General features: G+C 40.9%; 1 protein-coding gene across 1 annotated transcript in view; it reads left to right on the top strand.

Moving 5' to 3' along the window:
- The first annotated feature begins 5,280 nt into the window (after positions 1-5,280).
- Positions 5,281-19,879, top strand: part of LOC110300005 (cytochrome P450 4V2) — a 26,783-nt gene continuing 12,184 nt past the window's right edge. Inside the window, exons 1-5 of the mRNA XM_021170035.2 lie at positions 5,281-6,061; positions 10,610-10,722; positions 16,945-17,030; positions 18,016-18,206; positions 18,576-18,645. Of these exons, the coding sequence (XP_021025694.1) occupies positions 5,848-6,061; positions 10,610-10,722; positions 16,945-17,030; positions 18,016-18,206; positions 18,576-18,645 (674 nt within the window). The 5' untranslated portion in view covers positions 5,281-5,847. The remainder of the gene's footprint in view (positions 6,062-10,609; positions 10,723-16,944; positions 17,031-18,015; positions 18,207-18,575; positions 18,646-19,879) is intronic.

Here is a 19,879-nt window from a genome sequence, read left to right as displayed (position 1 = left end):
TGGGAAGCATGCCTGGTGTTCCTTGGGCTTTAGGCTTTGCCTAAAAGACCCTAATGTGCCCTTAAATTCCATCTTTATGACTAGTGTTTGCACACAGATAGTATTAGTGCGTTCCCTACGAAGATGCCATTTTTAACTCTATACCATTCCGTACATTTCAGTCTCGATCTTTTAGTGATTCATTCCATCAAAACTAAATAGCAGTCACATTTGAGACAATTTATCCATTTGAGAAATGATTCCAGTTCTTCCATTCATTGTGCTGACTTTACAATAATTATTGTATATTCAGTGTATAAAGTGATGGGTTTCATAATGACAAGATTTTTCATACCTTTGTTATGGACTGGTTAGTTGTGAATATCTGAGAAATGTCTTATAAGTCAGTCGTGTTAAAATGCAATGGTAAACTAGTTTTCTGTTGTCAAATGTAGACAATGCTCTAAAAAGTAGCCCACATTTAAAGATGAATATAAGCATAATTAAATCCTTTGCATATGTGTCCAACATTGACATTCAGGTTGACCTGTTTGACAACTGGACAGAGGAATTTGAACATCAGAATCCTTACTTACATCTTCCCAACCTATCTCTGCTCTAATGTAACTTCTTTAACACAGCCTCCCTGAGCCCTTGCTGAAGGCAGCAGGTCCTTCTACCCTCTGCCCTTCCCCTACTCCAGATTCTTCCGACTATATGTACAACCTGACTCTTACAGTCAGGGGAGTGAAGAAGACAAAGAAATGTCAGTTGGAGGCCAGACCCCTTTCTGGTACTTATTCCTGATCCATTCTCATATAAAAACATATTAAATCAGCATACTTTCCCCCTTTTAATCAGACAATTATATTACAATAATGTGAATGAATCTTATTAATCTAAAGGGAAATGTTACTACATACACATGTATGTATAAAGCGTTTAAACACATGATAGATTGTTTTCAGGACATTTCTTGTTATAAGAAGTGAGGACCATTGTCCACTTAGAGATGCTTGGAAATTGACCCCTCTGTGATGAGAAGAGTTTGATCTGATCTTTCACATCGAATGACAAATCAGAAGTGACTTCAAACCTTTGTTCCACTTGATAGTTTCTGCTTCATTCTCTCCACTCCAGTTTCTGCAGCTATGGGACATGCTAGGAAAATCAGTAGTGATCAGGCTGCTGTATTAATACTTCATTCCAGTTGGTCACTCTAAGGAGTGTGACCCTCTTTGCCTAGGGAATGTGCTTAGGGCTCAGTTTCTCACACCAAAGCATCTGGGGCTTTATCTGAACTATTTCTCACCATAAGCTGTGGAAGCACTTCAGAGAAAATATCAGCCTTCATGCAGCTGCTCTCGATGTCTGGATGGAGAGTGGCTACTGCCCTGCTCACCAATGCCTGGCTGGCTGCTCTGTGGTCCACCATTGCTAAGAGAGCTACCTACTGTGATCTCACATCCAATCAGCTCACTTCATATCAATCCCTAGGTGCCATCTGATGGTTTCCTGCTCAACCCAAAGTCTGAAAAGGGTGGCTCATAGCACATCTGACAATAAGGTAGTGACTCCAAAATAAATTATTTATCTTTTCAAAGAGCCGCCGAAGTGATTTCATGGCAATCTTGCTGTGTTTGCCTTCAGAGGTTTGCAGTTGGAAATGTGTTCATTGTATCAGCAAAGTAATGGATTAAAAATAGGAAACAGGTACAGTTTTTAATCATCCAGGCGTTTTGAGTGGAAAGCAAAATACTGTTAAATGGTATCTAAAAACTCAGAGGTCCTGCTGAATCTAAAATCAACCTTCGCCACAAACTTATTTCCATGACTGTGTTAACGGAATTTCATTTATAGGTGAAATGGGATGCATATGTTAGTAAATTATGCACATGTGAGGGTGGTGCTGTGCAGACCAAAAAGGGAAGTATTGGGGGGATACAATTTTACAATATTCTACTTCCGTAAATGATTCTTATCATAGGCTGTCTGGTGAAAATGGAAAATCACTTATGAGAAAAACATTCAAATACAGGTTAGCGACTGCATGGATTAAAATACCTTTAATTTATCCCGAGCCAAAGAAAGAATGAGGGGATTTTAAAAACAATTCAAGAAAATATAAAATTTAATGGAAAGTGTCTAGATTAATAAAAAAATATATCTATCTAGATAGATATAGGTCTGAAGAAGCATGCATCTTTATATTTGTGCTTATCCGAACTTGGATAGAATGTCTTTACTAAGTGAGAGGTTCATTTTTTAATGCCATAAATGATTTCAGTATATTTTTACTATCGTTGTTTTCTAATAACGATGGATGATTGTTCAGGAGTTTTAATCATTTAATTTTTAATAAAATATAAAATGTTAAAACAGTTTTTAAGAATTTCATGAAATTTATAAAAGCATCCTTACCCTCTAATTTTATATGAGTTCTACAACTCTCATTTTGCAGTTTCAAACACACATTCGTTCCTTCCTTTCTTTTCTTTCTTGTTTTTTTTTTTTTTTCATCTTGTCTTGTTTTGCTGTAGGGCTTGCTTCTTGGTGGAGCCCTGGCTGTCCTAGAACCCACTCTACAGATGAGGCTAGCTTTGAACTCAGATTCGCCAGCTCTGTCTCCCGAATGCTGGGATTAAAGGCATGTGCCACCAAAGCCTGGTGCCCAGCTCTTTCTTTTGTTGAGTCAGGGCTTCATGTAATCCTAGGCTGGCTTCAAATTCTCCATGCAGATGACAGTGGCTCTGAACTCCTGATCTACCCACGTCCATGGCCCAAGTGCTGATATTGTACACCTGTGCTACTATTTCCAGATTATTTAATTATTTCTAAGTGGACAGGAGACTTTTCCCAACAAATTCATAGTAGACAGGTAGGTAGACAGTGGGAGAGAACAGGAGGGAGGGAGATGTTGAGATGCCAAAGCTTTTAAATTCAGACTCCATTTTAGAGAACCTGACCTAAGTTTAAACTCAGGTAAACTAACAGGCTGGTACCTAGCATTAGTTTCCAAGTTGCCCTCCAACAAAACCTAAGCCTATCTCCAGTCTCTAGGCTAATCCCTGACAAGACCAATGACTCCAGGTTAATTCCCCAACAAACCTGCACTCCCAGGTTACAAGGCCACCCCCTGCCTATCAACCACCAATGCAGAGGAAAGCAGAAGTTAAGTTAATGCTAGGACTCCCAGCACCAGACAGTTATGTTAAAGGCCACAGGAACTTTCCAATTAGATGCTTCCACATGAATCCCTGCTTGCTGCTTACTTATAAAGCTTTGCCCCAATAGACATTCAGGGCTCCCCCCGCCTCTAAAACGGTCCTGCATGGCGTTGGGGGTGGAGTGGGGAGGGCCTGAGCCAGCTAGAATAGAATAAAGACACTGCTGTGAGTTGCATCAAATTAGCTTCTGTGTGTGTTGTTGGGATCATTAACATTTCCCTGGCACAACAATATCTATTTTGCTCATCTACAAATCAACAGATTTCCCCATCCCTTAGGATGAATCTTCAATGCCTGTCCTCCTTTATGCAACACTGACAAAGCTCCTACACTTGGCATCCAGTCCCTGTCTGTTCTCCCTACCTCCCTGAAAATAGACAATGCTCTTTGGAGGGACCCTGAAAGTGTGGTAGAGCTCACACCATTCCATGTTTGGAAACTTGCCTTTGCCCATATCCCTGTTTGTCCCTTACTGAGACACTCCCCAAGCTTGTTTTTGAAGAGATGGGTTTATCTTACAATTCCCCTTTGTCCACAGAGATTAGCAGCAAATCACATAGAGGCATATCTTCTACTCTTATAGCTGTAATTGAGCCTACAGCTCAGCCTCAGTCCTTTTAGGGCTCCCTTTAGAGGGAAGCAAACTAAAGCCCACGAGACATACTTAACAGCAGTAAGTAAACACGATATTTCTAAAGAATGCCTGAAAGTGATTCAACAATGCAGAAGGAAAAAAACAAAAAACAAAAACAACTCTACGCTTTCTGCCTCCATACCTGCCTAGTGTAGTTGCAAAGAAAAGTTTTCATTATATTTATGCATTCGTAGGTATATTAGTGTATGTGCATTACAGCCATGGAATATAATAAATACAGTAAATCGATACAATTCTTGAAAACAGGCAATTTTAAGGCCAAATATATATTAGCATATCACTGAGCACTTCTGCTCATAAGCATATGTACTGAATGGAAATAATTGAGTCAAAAGATATCAAAGAGAAGGAATATTCATAATTATCCACAGCATAGGAAGCATCTATATTTATATTACTATGTTTTATGAAATATATTAATGTTCTACACTAGTGTGGATACATACACTATATAACATGCTACTTTGAATAGTTATGATAATGTAACAATGTATGTTTTGCTTTGTCATTTGTTTTCTTTTGCTCTTTCACTTAATGTTTTATGAACTTCTTTTCCTGACAGTACACACCAGATGGCTCTTTTGTAAAAAGTAACTGCAGGGGTGGGCAACATGGCTCAGCCGGCCAAAGAGCTTGACACCAAGCTTGACCTCCAAAACCACATGGTGGGTTGTTGTCCTCTGATCTCCATGCTTGCATACAGATTGAAAAAAATGTAATACTTTTTAAAAAATTCAACGAGGAAAGCCCTAGATGTGCTTTCTTCAGGTACCAGAGGCCACACGGGTGGCAGTCTCTGTATGAAAATAACATTCTCAAGAAAATGAGAATCCAGGGCATCTGTGGATTTCAACTTTCTTGGCACTCTCCCCAGTGTGCAGTAGGCAAGGGCACTTCTCATCCTGCTCTTTGGTAAGGACAATTGGGTGTAGGACAGGGACTCCTGTTCGGTCTGGAGACCTCCATGGGTAGCTAGAAAATAGCTCTCCTAGCTTCTTCTCTCTGGCCTTTCCCTTCTGTAGGCTTGGCATTTTAGCTTCACTTTGACTGTGCCCCATTACTGTTGCCAACCCTCCTCATAGCTCGCCTTCTTCCACCCTCTTCTGAACCCCCCCCCCCCACTGCACCCCATCCCCACCCTTGTTCTCTCTCTAGTTCTGGCTTTCCTTGATCAGAGAATGTTTAGGGAAGTGCTAGACTGTGTTTTCCTTTAGTTCTGGTGATTCAGTCTGTCAGCTGACACTCACTGGCTTCCCCAAACTTCTAGGTCATGGGAAGGCCGGTGCTGTGCAGGACCCTGAAGCAGGGTCCAGAGTGTGTCCCGTGCCCCTGGGCAAAGGCCCTGCCCTAGGGCAGCAACTGATGCAGGTTTGCGCAAGGGCTAGTGAATTTAGAATTCCAAAAACTGCCTTTCGACACCGAGGACTCTTCATTTGAATTTTTTTTAACAGACTGCTTATGAGATCTGTAATCCTTCCACAAAGCAAGGGAGCTGCAAAATTCAGCCCACATTAGCGGGCCCTAGGGTATCCGGAACTGGCGATGCGAATTTCTAGTTTCTTCTCCATCCCGAAGCTACCCTAAATTCGACTTCCTCCGCCATCCTCATCTTTCCACACCCTGAGCTTTCACGTGCATTCTGAACTTCAGAGCTCAGAAGTTGTTCCGGTCTTTCGCTTTCGCCTTGAACCCCAGAGGCTGGCGCGTAGTACGCAGACTCCTGCAGGGCATCACAACAAACCTGCGGGAGCTTTCCCCGCCCCACTCGGAAAGTTTGTCCCCAGGGCGAGGTGCCGAAGCTACAGATTTTCCCAGCTCCAGAGCTGGAAGATCTGAGAGGACCTGGTGTGCCCCGGGGGTTCTTTCCCCTGAGCCCTGAGCCGGGAGCTTGGAGTTCCCGAATTTGTCCCTCCCTCCTCTGCACCCTGCAGCGGCTGATCGCCACCTTCTCACTGACAACCCAGAGGGAAGAGGGGAGTCAGAGAGATGTTGTGGCTGTGGTTAGGGCTCAGTGGGCAGAAACTATTGCTTTGGGGCGCAGCGAGCGCGGTCTCCCTGGCCGGCGCCACTATCCTGATCAACATCTTGCCGATGCTGGTAAGCTACGCGCGGAAATGGCAGCAGATGCGGTCAATCCCGTCGGTGGCCCGCGCCTACCCCTTGGTGGGACACGCGCTGTATATGAAGCCCAACAACGCAGGTATGTGTATGTACAAGGAAGTGTCTACTCCGACCCTAAGGCTGTTAGACTCCTCTTCAGTCAGAGAAACCTATTTAATGGACTGCTCCCACTCCCTCCCAACTTTTTCTTGTCACAATTGAGGTCTTCACATCCCTCAGACCTGCTAAGAGAAAGAAGAAATCATCCAACCTCCACCTCCACACCCCCACCCCTTCATCCCCTCCAACTCACCCTTACCCTCCAGGGAATAAATTCCCAATTCTCCCCATACCCATTTCCACTCTAGTGCCTACCAAATTGCTTTGTGCCTCCCATCCTATAACGAGCATAGCAAACATACATATGTGTATATAACATGTGTGTATAGAACCGGTTACAGTATTTCCAAGTAAAACGTGATCAATATGCAGTTAAAATCCTTTTGGCCTTTGTATTTCAATCCTTCTGAGGAAGTCTTTCAAGGCCAACTTCAGCAGACTCTACTGCCAAGGGCCTTGAAGTAAATTTATATGGCTAGGTTCAAAAATCTTACTTATTGGAGAGGTTTTGGTCGTTATTGCTGTTGTTGTTTTTTTTAAACCTGAAATAATCTTTAAAGAAATGTTTTATGCAAAAAAATTTTTGTTCTTTTGCTTTAGAAAAATACCTTAAGTCAGAAAGTTCTTAAAAATAGTGGTATCTGTGGTTCCCTGTTAGGGATAGTGTATTCAGTCTTAACACTTAATCTTCATGGCTGTGTAAGCCTGGACATCCAGAACTGAGAAGAGACTTCCAGATGGCACATTTTAAAAGAACCTACACCAGATCCTACCTTTTCTTCAGATTAACTATTAATAGTTGTTTTACGGGCTGACCATCAATTTTAAATCTTCTTTAATATAGTTTTTAATATAGTTGCATCTCATTTTATTTTTTAATTTTTTATTGGTTATTTTCTTTATTTACATTTCAAATGTTATTCCCCCTTCCTGGTTTCCCCTCCAAAAACTCCCTATCCCATCCCTTCCCTCTGCTTCTATGAGGGTGCTCTCCCACCCTCCCACCCACTCCCATGTCACAACCCTGGCATTCCCTAGGCTAAGCATTTAAATCTTCTTAAGATCCTTTATTATCACTTCTGTGACCCAGGACAAAAACTGTCACAACAACTTAACTTGAATAACATGGGACATCATGGGAAAGTTTGTACGAAAATACTATCTAGGAGAAATCCAAGTAAACTCTCGTCACCTAACACTCGGTGTGACTTATAAGAAGTAATCCAACAACACTTTTATGTATGTCAGAACCATGTTGATAAAAACCCATGCTGTTTAGTTGAATAGTACTCAAAAGAAAGCTAGCCTCCCCTTCCACTCTGACACTTGAGAGTCTATCCTAACCATTCCACTGTGAAAATCGCAGAAGATGAAATACAAAACCCAAAATGCCCATCAGGAAACAGTTCGGTGTCTCTGGCTATATACAGAGCCCCATCATGTTCAGTAAAATGAACCACCCCAAGACCTGGTAAGGTCTTATTTTGAGTGTTGGTAAAGAGTTTTTCAAAGGAGGTTAGTGAATCTGAGTGGCCCAGATAAGAAAAATTCCTCTTTAACATGAGCAGAATCCTAACACCCCGAGTTCAGAAGAAACAATGCAGAAAACAAACTGGTGTCTCCTGAGATTTTTCTCCAGCCACCGTGGTCATCAGAAGTCCAGGCTTGCCAGCCTTCAGACTTCACTGCTTAGGCAAGCTCTTGGCCTTCCCCCACTTCCTCTTCTCCAGTTTCCTATGCAAGTATTTAATTTTCTCTCATTGGTGTTACTCCTCACAGTCTGGACTGCTCAAAGACTCTAGGGTTCTAATTCATCTTAGACATTGTCTTGGCACATTTGTCTCAGCACAAATACATTATCCAAAGGTTGACTTTTTGAGGAAGCATTGTGTATGGAATGTGTAGGGGTGTGTGTGTATGTTCATGCATGTATATGTGTGAAGGTGTGTGTTCGAATATATATGTGTACGTGTGTGTGTGTGTGCATTCAGTTCTTGTTTGCTTGGTTTTTGAGATGGGGTTCCTATGTAACCTTGGCTGTATGTGTGAGTATGTATGGGTATGAGTGTATGTGTATGTATGTGTATTTATGTGTGTGTGTGTGTGAATGTGTGTATACGTGTGTGTTGTGTGTGAATGTGTGAGTGTATGTATGTATGAATGTGTGTGTATGTATGTGTGTATATATGTGTGTATGTATGTGTGAATGTGTGTGTTTGTGTGTGAGAACATTGAAGCACCCTAGAGGAATGAAGAGATCTGCACTCACAAAAGACAACCTTGAGGCATCAGTTCTTTGGGCATTTCCGTTTCCTCATTCTGGAAATTCTATGTCACCATTACATTTCTGCTGTCTGCTGTCACCATGACACTTCAGACTCTAAAAATGGTTCAGGAGGTGCACACAATTACAGTGATAATGATACGTGTTTATACATCTTAGTTTTGAACCGTTTCTTTATAAACAAACTTAATCTGCTCATGATCCTCATTAATATGTCTGAGTGTTTTGATTGTAAAACCGTGTGTTATTATTGTTTTATTCTATTGCACAAAGTGGCCTCTGGAACATTCTAGTGTCTATTTTATTTTGTTTTATTATTTCTCCAGTCTTTTCAGTAAATCACTTTCCATCATTTTAAGGCAATGTCTTCCATAACATTTTCACACATTATTTTTTTCTGTAATTTTATTTTCAGTATTTTAGGTGTTAGATATTTTGATCCTTTCTGGTTTTCCTCATTTGGGATTATAAATGCTTGAGATCACAATTCTATTTGGGTTGTCTTGGCCTTAGAACCCCTCCAACTTTTCCCTTGAAAAGTCTTATTTTGTAGAAGTCTTAGTGAGTAAGGCCAGTTGAAAGGAACTTTGAGCTGCTGCGATTCCTTAAAGTTGTTCTCCTTGGAGTAGGCCTGAGGGAGGAGAATGGCCCCTCACACAGGAATCACTTATTCAGTCAACAAGCACTGGACTTGAGATGAGAAGTGTTGCCCAACTTTCAGTTATGAAACTGACTTGCTTGGATGGTCGCTAAGAACTCTTTGAGCTAAGGGTTCTGTTGTCACTCTTACTCACTTCGTTTAGAGAAATAACATTTGCAGTTATGTAATCTGAGCCAAATTTCTAGATCTTCATCTAAGATGTACTTGTTTACAATAAGCCTTTTAATTGCCAACCAAGCATTTATTGATGCCCTTTGTACTCAGCATTGAGCTCAGAAAAATTGGGCCTATCAGAACCTGATGAGATACAACCTCTGATCTGAGTGACACTGTCCCTTATACAAGAGTCTATGGCTTTTATGCTGTGGCTAATATCCAGATTCAGGCCTTGGTGACCTCACTCTCAGCATTGCGTGTGGACTCCAGTTGGCATCTAAACTCTTACACTTTCCAGTCTTCTGTGTTAACTAACCAACTTTCCCAGTGGGGCCCAACTTTTGGATCTGATTCCTTCTAACCACAGATTCAAAAGCCACTAACTTCCCATCACATCAGACCAAGGCAGCCATAATGCTAAAGTAAACCAGAATACTTGAAACTAATGAATTGATACAGCCCACAAGTTAAAAAAAAAAATATATATATATATATACACACACATACATATACACAGATATAGATACATATGCATGCATATGTGTATATTTCTGTGAATGTACGGTACATATGTGCAGATGCCTGTGGAGGTCAGAAAGGATGTTCAATCCCTTGTAGCTGGATTTAAGGTGTTCTATTATGAGTGGTGGGAATTAAACCTGAGTCCTCAGGAAAAGCAGTAAGTACTTTTACCCACTGAGCCATTTCTCCAGCTCTAATTTTTAAAACTTGAAAATTATGTCTTTAAAATTATGTGTGTGGTGTGTGTGTGTGTGTGTGTGTGGGTGGGTGGGTGGGTGGTGTGGTATATGTATGTGTGTGTGTGTGTGCGCGTGCGTGCATGCTATGGCACGGTGCATGTGTGGAGGTCAAAGGGCGTTGTCTACCTAGAGCCAACTCTTTCCTTCCACCCTGTGATTCCAGGGATCAAACTCAGATTGTCCGGCGTGGTAGCAGACATTTTTACTGGCTGAATCATCTTTCTAGCTCCTTCCCTGCTATTTTGACAATATTTTTTATCTAAGAGACATTTGGGATCTCTTTTTCAAGTGTGACACAATGGTTCAGAGGTCAAGTTTTGAGTCATGGGCCAAAGCTGGGTTTTACCATTTTTACAGGCCCATGGTATTGGGCGTTGATTCATTAAGAATGTATATTTTACCACATCAAATCCTAATAGTTATCTTATAATAACATATCATTGTTACATTTATCTGAAGAACAGATATTATTTTATTAAAATAAACTCACAGCTACAGGAATGTTGTCCACCGCCTGTGAGCTCACACCCCCCTCTCCAGGTTACTTTAGCAGTGATAGAAAACACGTCTTGTATATTTGTTGAAAGGAGATAATGAACACCTGTACAGTTCAATAAACAAATTCTTGTCTTGATTGAATTTAAGACAAAAACATTTTTCTTCCAGAATTTTTTCAGCAGATAATTTATTACACAGAAGAATTTCGACACCTGCCGATCATTAAACTTTGGATTGGACCCGTGCCCCTGGTGGCACTTTATAAGGCAGAGAATGTGGAGGTAAGTATACAGGGTTACAGTAGAAGACAGTTCTCTGTATAGGCTATGATACAAGAGTTTCATCAGAACACAAGAAACAAATCCACCTTCGAATTTCATTATAGTCTCTTCAAAGAGCATTACATTCATGAGGCATTGTGCAGGCCACTCGGTGATTTATTGTTGCAATTCAGTTGCAATCCTGGGAGAATAACTCCGCATGGCTGTATGCATGTCTCATTAGGTCTTAGTGTACTTGCTCTGCTTTTAAAAGAAATTTCTGAGGGAGGTTGTTGTTGTTATTTTTGGTTTTTAGTGTTTCCTACTGGGATTAAATCTAAGGCCATGACGTGTCATGCAAGTGTTCTTCCACTGAGGCCTATGTGTGCTTATGTTTTCTCATTTTGAGACACTGAGTTGACTTCATCAGATAGCTCGAGGCAACCCTTGAACTTGCCTGGAACTCTCCTGCCTGAACCTCCTGAGTAGCAGCTGGTACAGCAACCCGGCACCAAGCCTGTGTGCCAGGCACGGTTTTAAGAGTTCAAAATTCATGACTAATAAAATAGGGGTGTTTTCATCATCTCATATTATATTATATCGATGATATATTTATTATTGTACTGAGGATATGACCCACAAAGAAAAGAAACTAAGCTTTGGTGTTGTTTGCCCAAGAGTGAGTGAGCCCAGAGTCTTCTGAAGTTTTCTGACCTGATGTCTGGAACAGAGGTTTTCATAATTCTTTAGTTCTGTTGCTTGTAATGAAACACCATGACAAAGGTCACTTATAAAAAAAAGAGTTTAATTTGTGGCTCCAGGGTTCTAGAGGGTTAGAGTCCATGAGTGTTCTGGCAGGGGGCAGGGGCCAGTGGTCAGAGGGCAGAGGGTAAGGGCAGAGGGCAGAGGGCAGCAGGAGGCAGTTAGCAGCCAGCAGGCCAGCATGGTGCTAAAGTAGAAGCTGAGAGCTCACATCTCAATCCACAAGAATCAGGCAGAGAGCTAACTGGGAATGGTATGGGCTTCTGAAACCTCAAAGCTGACCTTCCATGACGCACCTCATTCAACAGGACCACACCTTCTAATTCTTCTCAAGTAGTTCCACCAAATGTTCAACTGTATGAGCCTATGGGGGCCATTCTTACTCAAACCATCAAAGAGGATGTGCTCTCCATTTATGAAGCAGCACAGGGACCATAATATTGAGAAGGAATGAGAGACTTTTGTCTTAATCAGTCTTTTATAGAATTCTCATAGAGTGAAACAAAATTGTTCTTCTACCTCTTTTAACTCAGAATAGCACATAAAGCCACAATCAGATATTATCAATATCTACCCACATGCTTCTTTCAACATTGTGGTGTGTGTGTGTGTGTGTTCTATTTGCCACATCTCAGGCACATGCACATTGTTCTGAGTCAGAGGCACGAATGGTTTATGAAGAAAAATTAGGGCATATGAGACATTCAAGCTATGCATTCAGATGAGCTTATAGGAGATAATTACATTGGGAGTCCAAAGTACAGTAAGATTGATTCCAGTGTTTTTCTTAAAGGTCAGCTAATTCTAAGCAGGCTGAATATACAGGATGAGAACATAGCATAACTGATCTCCATTCACATTATGAGCTTGTTGCAGATGGGATGAAAGTTTGATTTGTAAGGGCAAGCAAGCTACAGGCAGCAATCTCAGAAAAATTATTCCTACAATCCTAAGCCCTTTGTTTTATTAATTAAGGGGCCTGTCAATCCAAGAGGCCGTTGAGGACTGGTTGGCAATAGTGGAATTTGTTGGAGACTGGCCTGAATTAGCATTACTATAGTTTTAGTGATTCCTGGAAAAGGTGGACCATTTTTTATATTCCAGAGAGGGTCCCTCTTCCTTTGTAAGGTTGTGATTTCTGGTGCCAGCCTATGGTGTGGCTTTTCCCAGTCCTGCTGAGGCCCAAAGAAGGTCTGTAGGAAAAAAGCAAAGACATTGAGCCTCGGCCCCAATTAATGAATGGAATGGGAGGTAGCTCCTCGATGAGCTCTGGAGGGAGTTGATATAAAACCTTGTAGGGTGGTGTTGTTTGGTTTGGGTGGCTCACAACCATTCATGAGATCTGATGCCCTAAAGACAGCGTCAGTGTACTTAGATATAATAATAAAGAAATAAAACAAAACAAAACAAACAAACAAACAAAAAAACAACCCCTTTTTGTTTCTTAATAATATTTTCTCACAGGTGTTAGGGAGGGAAGTTGAGAAATAAAGAAGTTCTTTATTCCCTAGTTTTCATTTATATACTTGAGTTTTGAATAGGAAATGGGCTCATTTAATTACGGTTTGACCTTGACATCTATAGGGAATGCCATGACAGACATAAATGTCCAAAGTTGGCCAAATGAGATAAAAGTTTTCCCTGAAGCAGTAGGGTGTTAATTGTCTCAATTTTTATGGGGATCTCCCATTACAGAGAAACAGGTAATAGGTATCTGAAAATACTTCTAGCTTATTCATGGTTTTTTTTTAAAAAAAAAAAAGATAAAGGCAAAGAAATTGTATCGAGGCAAACATGAACAAGTTTAAAAGAACCGAAGAAATGAACACCAGCTATATGTATTTGCCAGAGATCATTAGGATAAAGTCCGTGGGCATTAACTCCTTCTGGGATGGTGGGGCCCTATGACTTGCAGCTGGTACAGAAGTAGATGATTTGCTGAAACTCGGTCTGTGGTAACTGAAGCTATTTTTGTAAAGCTTTAGCTTCTTGGTGAAGCAAGGAAGAGAAAGTAGCAGCCTATTCAAGAAAAGACACACATTGGTGTCAGCATGATGGTTTTGTTTTGCAATGGTCAGTTTATCCCTATATGAATTCAATAAGAATATATTGAATTTGTCTAGAGGGACGTTTCAGATAGTGATGACAAGAAGGAGTCTTGAAATAAATGTGGAATAGCTTGATCTACACCGGGAGAAATGGTTAAGAGACTGAAAGGTTAGCCTTGGAGATGTTAGGAAGCAGACTGGGCAGCCCAAGGTTTGGCCGGTTGGCTGGTGGTTCCTATAGGGTTTCCAGGAGAGTGCCACGGTCCAGCATCAGAGTGCTATGCAATAGTCCCTTTTGTCTGACTTGTTGACTCCATCTGAGAAAATGGTTGGAGCTCATATGAGAAACAGGATGTGTATTTATGGGAGAAAGGTTTGTATGGGAAGAGATACAATGGCACATGTAGTCTCTATGGGAAAGAAGCAGAGAAATTTGTCCCCCCCCCCCCGACCCTGTAAATGTTATTTCCCATTCTTCTGAGGTTTATGAAAAAAAAGTGAACGAGTCTTGAAATTTGGAACAATGGATTGTTTTGGTTCAGCTGGTTGAGGCAACCTCCATTAAATGAAATGTATATAAGCCTGGGACATTTGTGTTAAGTAGGGCATATTGCCTTGTTTTCTCACCATTGGCAGAGGTAAGGGTATTGATCATATTGAAGCAGAACTTTCCAATGAAACTGAGACATCTGTGTTAGATATTTGAGAGTGGGAATTGAAAGGCAATTTTTTTCTATAGCACCAATGTGTAAAGGAATAGTAAGATGAAAAACAAACAAACCTTTACACTGACACCAACAATATGGTTGTTTTTAGGGACCATGGCAGGAAAGGGCATTTGTGGGAGTAGGCAACCATAAGGGTACTGCCAGAATTTGATTACTATCTGGGACGTCATTTTAAGCACTTGTGGGGTTAGACTGGTTTGTTTATTAATCAGGGTACTGGCAAGGTGTTTTGAGCTACAGTATCTAAGTCTACATTTTAAAGGTCATCTTTTCTTTTTAAGGTGAATAAACAGATTTCTAAAAGCTTTCAAATTTGTATCAGCAAAGAAGTATTATGTCCACCCTTTATATCCAAGGTAGCAGCATGACTGGTGTCAAGTAAAGGCAGCTTTAGCTCTGGATGGAAGAGCAGGGCAAGGTAGGATCAAACAGGATGGAGAATTGGAGCCAGAAAGTGTATGTGCTTCAATTGTGGGATTTTGGCTTTTGTTTTTTGTAAGTTCCCCCTTTTATCTTTATAAGGCTGTGTAGCTAGTCTAATTTGGTTCCAAATAGTGAAATGGTTTTCCCCCATGTTTCTGAATCAACGGTTCCATGGTCAGGATACCAGGGACAATACTTTTGACCTGTGTTTAAAAGCTTATGATTTGACATTAATGATGACTTAGCTCTAGTTCCTATAAGTAAAGGCATTAAGTGTGCAAACTCAGGAGACAAAGAATTCCCCCATAGTGAAAACAAATGCCAAAGAATATCAGGGGATTCATCTTTCCATTTTCCTTGGCTCCATTTAGTCCCCAGGCTTGAGTCACAACTTATTTATGTTCAAAACTCTTGACTTATGTCTTTGAGGCATAAGACTTAATGAACCACAGAGAAAAACAAATGCTGATAAATATTGATCTGAAAAGCAGAAAATGCCTTGTCTGATCCTCTAATTGTTTTGATCTCTAAATTCCTCATTTTTCTTTTATAAATCTCTTATTAAGGTGATTTTTACCTGTTCTAAGCAAATTGATAAATCCTTTATGTACAAGTTCCTACACCAAGCCTTGTGTGCCAGGAATGATTTTAAGAGTTCAAAATTATGACTAATAAAATAGGGGTATGTTCATCATGGTTTTTAGAGTCTCATATTATACTATATCGATGATATATTTATTATTGTACTGAGGATATGGCCCACAAAGAAAAGAAACTAAGCTTTGGTGTTGTTTGCCCAAGAGTGAGTGAGCCCAGAGTCTTCTGAAGTTTTCTGACCTGATGTCTGGAACAGAGGTTTTCATAATTCTTTAGTTCTGTTGCTTGTAATGAAACACCATGACAAAGGTCACTTATAAAAAAAAGAGTTTAATTTGTGGCTCCAGGGTTCTAGAGGGTTAGAGTCCATGAGTGTTCTGGCAGGGGGCAGGGGCCAGTGGTCAGAGGGCAGAGGGTAAGGGCAGAGGGCAGAGGGCAGCAGGAGGCAGTTAGCAGCCAGCAGGCCAGCATGGTGCTAAAGTAGAAGCTGAGAGCTCACATCTCAATCCACAAGAATCAGGCAGAGAGCTAACTGGGAATGGTATGGGCTTCTGAAACCTCAAAGCTGACCTTCCATGACGCACCTCATTCAACAGGACCACACCTTCTAATTCTTCTCAAGTAGTTCCACCAAATGTTCAACTGTATGAGCCTATGGGGGCCATTCTTACTCAAACCATCAAAGAGGATGTGCTCTCCATTTATGAAGCAGCACAGGGACCATAATATTGAGAAGGAATGAGAGACTTTTGTCTTAATCAGTCTTTTATAGAATTCTCATAGAGTGAAACAAAATTGTTCTTCTACCTCTTTTAACTCAGAATAGCACATAAAGCCACAATCAGATATTATCAATATCTACCCACATGCTTCTTTCAACATTGTGGTGTGTGTGTGTGTGTGTTCTATTTGCCACATCTCAGGCACATGCACATTGTTCTGAGTCAGAGGCACGAATGGTTTATGAAGAAAAATTAGGGCATATGAGACATTCAAGCTATGCATTCAGATGAGCTTATAGGAGATAATTACATTGGGAGTCCAAAGTACAGTAAGATTGATTCCAGTGTTTTTCTTAAAGGTCAGCTAATTCTAAGCAGGCTAAATATACAGGATGAGAACATAGCATAACTGATCTCCATTCACATTATGAGCTTGTCGCAGATGGGATGAAAGTTTGATTTGTAAGGGCAAGCTTCAATAAGAGGTGGGATTTTTTTTGTAAGTCCCCTCTTTTCTCTCAATAGGGCTGTGTAGCTAGTCTAATTTGGTTCTAGGGAATGAAATGTTTTCCCCCATGTTTCTGAATCAACGGTTCCATGGTCAGGATATGAATTGGCTTCAATGATGACTTAGCTCTAGTTTCTATAAGTGAAGTCATTAAGTGTGCAAACTCTGGAGACGAAGAATCCTGCATAGTGAAAACAAAAGCCAAAGACAATCGGGATTCACCTTTCCATTTTCCTTGGCTCCATTTCGTCCCCAGGCTTGAGTCACAACTTATTTATGTTCAAAACTCTTGAGTAAATTTCTCTGAGGCATAAGACTTAAGGAACCACAGAGAAAAACAAATGCTGATAAATATTGATCTGAAAAGCAGACAATGCTCTAGGTCTGATCCTCTAGTGTTTTGATGTCTAAATTCCTCATATTTTTTTTGTTTGTTTAAAAATTCTCTTCTTAAGGTGATTTTGACCAGTTCTAAGCAAATTGATAAATCGTTTTTGTACAAGTTCCTACAGCCGTGGCTGGGACTAGGACTCCTTACAAGGTGAGTGAATGAACAAAAGAGATCAAAAGAAAGGGACATGATTGCTCCTAAGCATGGTGCATGAGAAAGTTTATTGTAGAGAAAAGGGAGAGCGTAGTGGGAGAGGCAGAGATATCTCAGAGAGTCCAGGGTTGACATGCCCCTAAGCAGGTGAGGAGAGGGGGACCAGGTGCCGGAACCAAGAGGGCAAAGCTACAAAGAGGAGGAGGTGGACCCTTGGCTGTAGATGGAAGGACACTGGGAGAACGCAGTGGCCAGGACTACTTGGATATGTTAAATAGGCACCTCAGCTATTTGTTCCAGGGTTTGAGACTTAATAGTAAGACAGTGTCTGCTTGTTTAATAGACAACCTCCAAGTGTCTGGTAACCTCTAGCCATGGTAATAGATGGTCCCTAGCCAGGCATGCTTACAACCAGAAGTTACAAGTTAAGAAGTGTAGAAAGCACCCCCAAGAATTAGGAGGGAGGTCTGCAGAAGCGTGAACATATGTTATGGAGGGAAGCCTTGAAAAGTTAGCAGCAAAGCCAGGCAGCCCCAGCTACATATATAAGTCAGCTGTCATCTGGCACCTGGAGATAAGCTGCTTTCCCCAAGAGAAGGCTCAGCCGGGAAAAGGCAGTTAGTATAAACTATTTTGCAGGATTGCAACCATAGAAATTCAGGTCGAGAAATTAAGGAGCACGTGGCTGTCTGAAGAATAAAGCTTGTGGGAGGAACTGATATTCAGAAATTCCTCTTGGAAACAGGCAAAATCGTCTCAACATCTTCAGTTTTATGGAAGGAATTTTAACTAGCAACATTGTAGAGCAAGGTCCAAATAGCTACACAGGGGGCATAGGTGAAAATACCCTACTCGTCTGTCTTTCTTGTTCGAATGAGATCATTGAGAGGCTGTGAGTTGTACTGACCAGTCTGGGTCCATGGCTGCCACGCTGTGGCTTTATCCCTCTCTGATTGATGATACTGCTGTGCTGTGCTTGCAGTACGGGGAGCAAATGGCGCACCAGGAGGAAGATGCTAACGCCCACTTTCCATTTTACCATTCTGGAGGATTTCTTGGATGTCATGAACGAGCAAGCAAATATATTGGTTAATAAGCTTGAAAACCACGTCAACCAAGAAGCCTTTAATTGTTTTTTTCACATCACTCTTTGTGCTCTGGATATAATCTGTGGTGAGTCAGATAGGTTTATCCTATGGAAATTAAATGGCTTAACTAGAAAACAAGATTCCATGGGTAGGACAAACGAGGGGACTGATTGGAAAAGACCTGGGATCCTTCAGGTTGGAGTTACCAATATGAGCCTCCCCAAGAAGCAGCAGCCATTTTGAGCGAGGTGACTGGAGCAGTCACCTTGTCACTTTGCCTGAAAGGACAAAGGGGAAAGGATGACAGGAAGGAACTGGAAGTCGGAGATGCAGAAGAGAAAAGGAGAGCAAACTGAAGAGAACAGGATTTGGTGTTTTCCAGTGTCCCCCTCGTCATTCAGCAAACACAAGCTGACTGCATAGTCAACAGCTGCTTCTCATCTGTGTTTTGCAGAAACGGCTATGGGGAAGAACATCGGAGCTCAAAGCAATAATGATTCCGAGTATGTCCGTACAGTGTATAGGTATGTATGTGTGGGTGGGTGGGTGGGGGTTGTCTTCTAATTTTCTTTAAAATATTTACTGATCTGGGCTTGAAAACCACTGCTGATCACATCCATTTATGTGCTATTTTCATCGTGTTTGAAGTGAAATTTTTGAAAAAAAAATTCAGCTCAGAACATAAGTGTTAACTTTAGCAACAGGAAATTTGTTGTAAATGTAAATTATAGCATATCTGAGTGCTACAGAAATTTAAAATCTCCAACTGCATCTTGATACCAAATGACCAAAGAAAAATCTAAAAGCATTAATAGCACAGCAAACTATTTCTATATATTATTTGTAAGAAGAACACCCTTGAACAGTGGTTTTCAACCTGCAGGATGTGAGACCATTGGGGGTTGAACAATCCTTTCACAAGAGTCACTTAAGACTACTGGAAAACACAGATATTTATATTATATTCATAAAACCAGAAAATTATAGTTATGAAGTAGCAACAAAAATAATTTTATGGTTGGGGGTCACCACAACATGAAGAACTGCATTAAAGGGTCCCAGCTTTAATTAGTGGAAAACCACTGCTCTAGAAGATCTATATCAGAGTGCTGTCAGTGGTGATCACTGATCACTTTTCAGTGTATGTTTTTCTTCTCTACTGAGAAATTTTTCATGTCATTTATTTTCTTCCACCTCTTCCACACTGAGTGGGTGCTGACTGTGCAATTGAGGCAGCTGTTTGTTTGTTTGTTTGTTTGTTTGTTTTAACTTTAAAAGTGGTTGGAATTATCTATTAAGAGATGGAAATGGGATTCAATTTGATTTATACTACGTTAATTCATTCCTCCAACTAGTTTCATCTGAACAACTGTTTATTGAACAGCAGTGATCACGCAGCTACCACACAGTTACCAGGCAGCTTTAAACTGACACAGACGACAGAATAGCATAGGAGATTGAAACGAGAAATATAAATTTAGATAGTCCATCCTTTCATCTTAGGTCTAAACTTTGTCTCATAACTCCTTTTGTGGGTATTTTGTTCCCTATTCTAAGGAAGAATGAATTATCCAATACCCCACCCGGGGATCCATCCCATAATCAGCCACCAAACCCAGACACTATTGCACAATGCCAGAAAGATTTTGCTGAAGGGACCCTGTTATAGCTATGCTGAGGCTATGCCAGTGCCTGGCAAATACAGAAGTAGATCCTCACAGTCATCTATAAGATGGAACACAGGGCCCCCAATGGAGA

The sequence above is a fragment of the Mus caroli genome, chromosome 8 (assembly GCF_900094665.2).
Source record: "Mus caroli chromosome 8, CAROLI_EIJ_v1.1, whole genome shotgun sequence".
Classification (NCBI taxonomy): domain Eukaryota; kingdom Metazoa; phylum Chordata; class Mammalia; order Rodentia; family Muridae; genus Mus; species Mus caroli.
The sequence above is the reverse complement of the archived record's forward strand: the minus strand, read 5'-3'. Positions and strand labels throughout refer to the sequence as shown.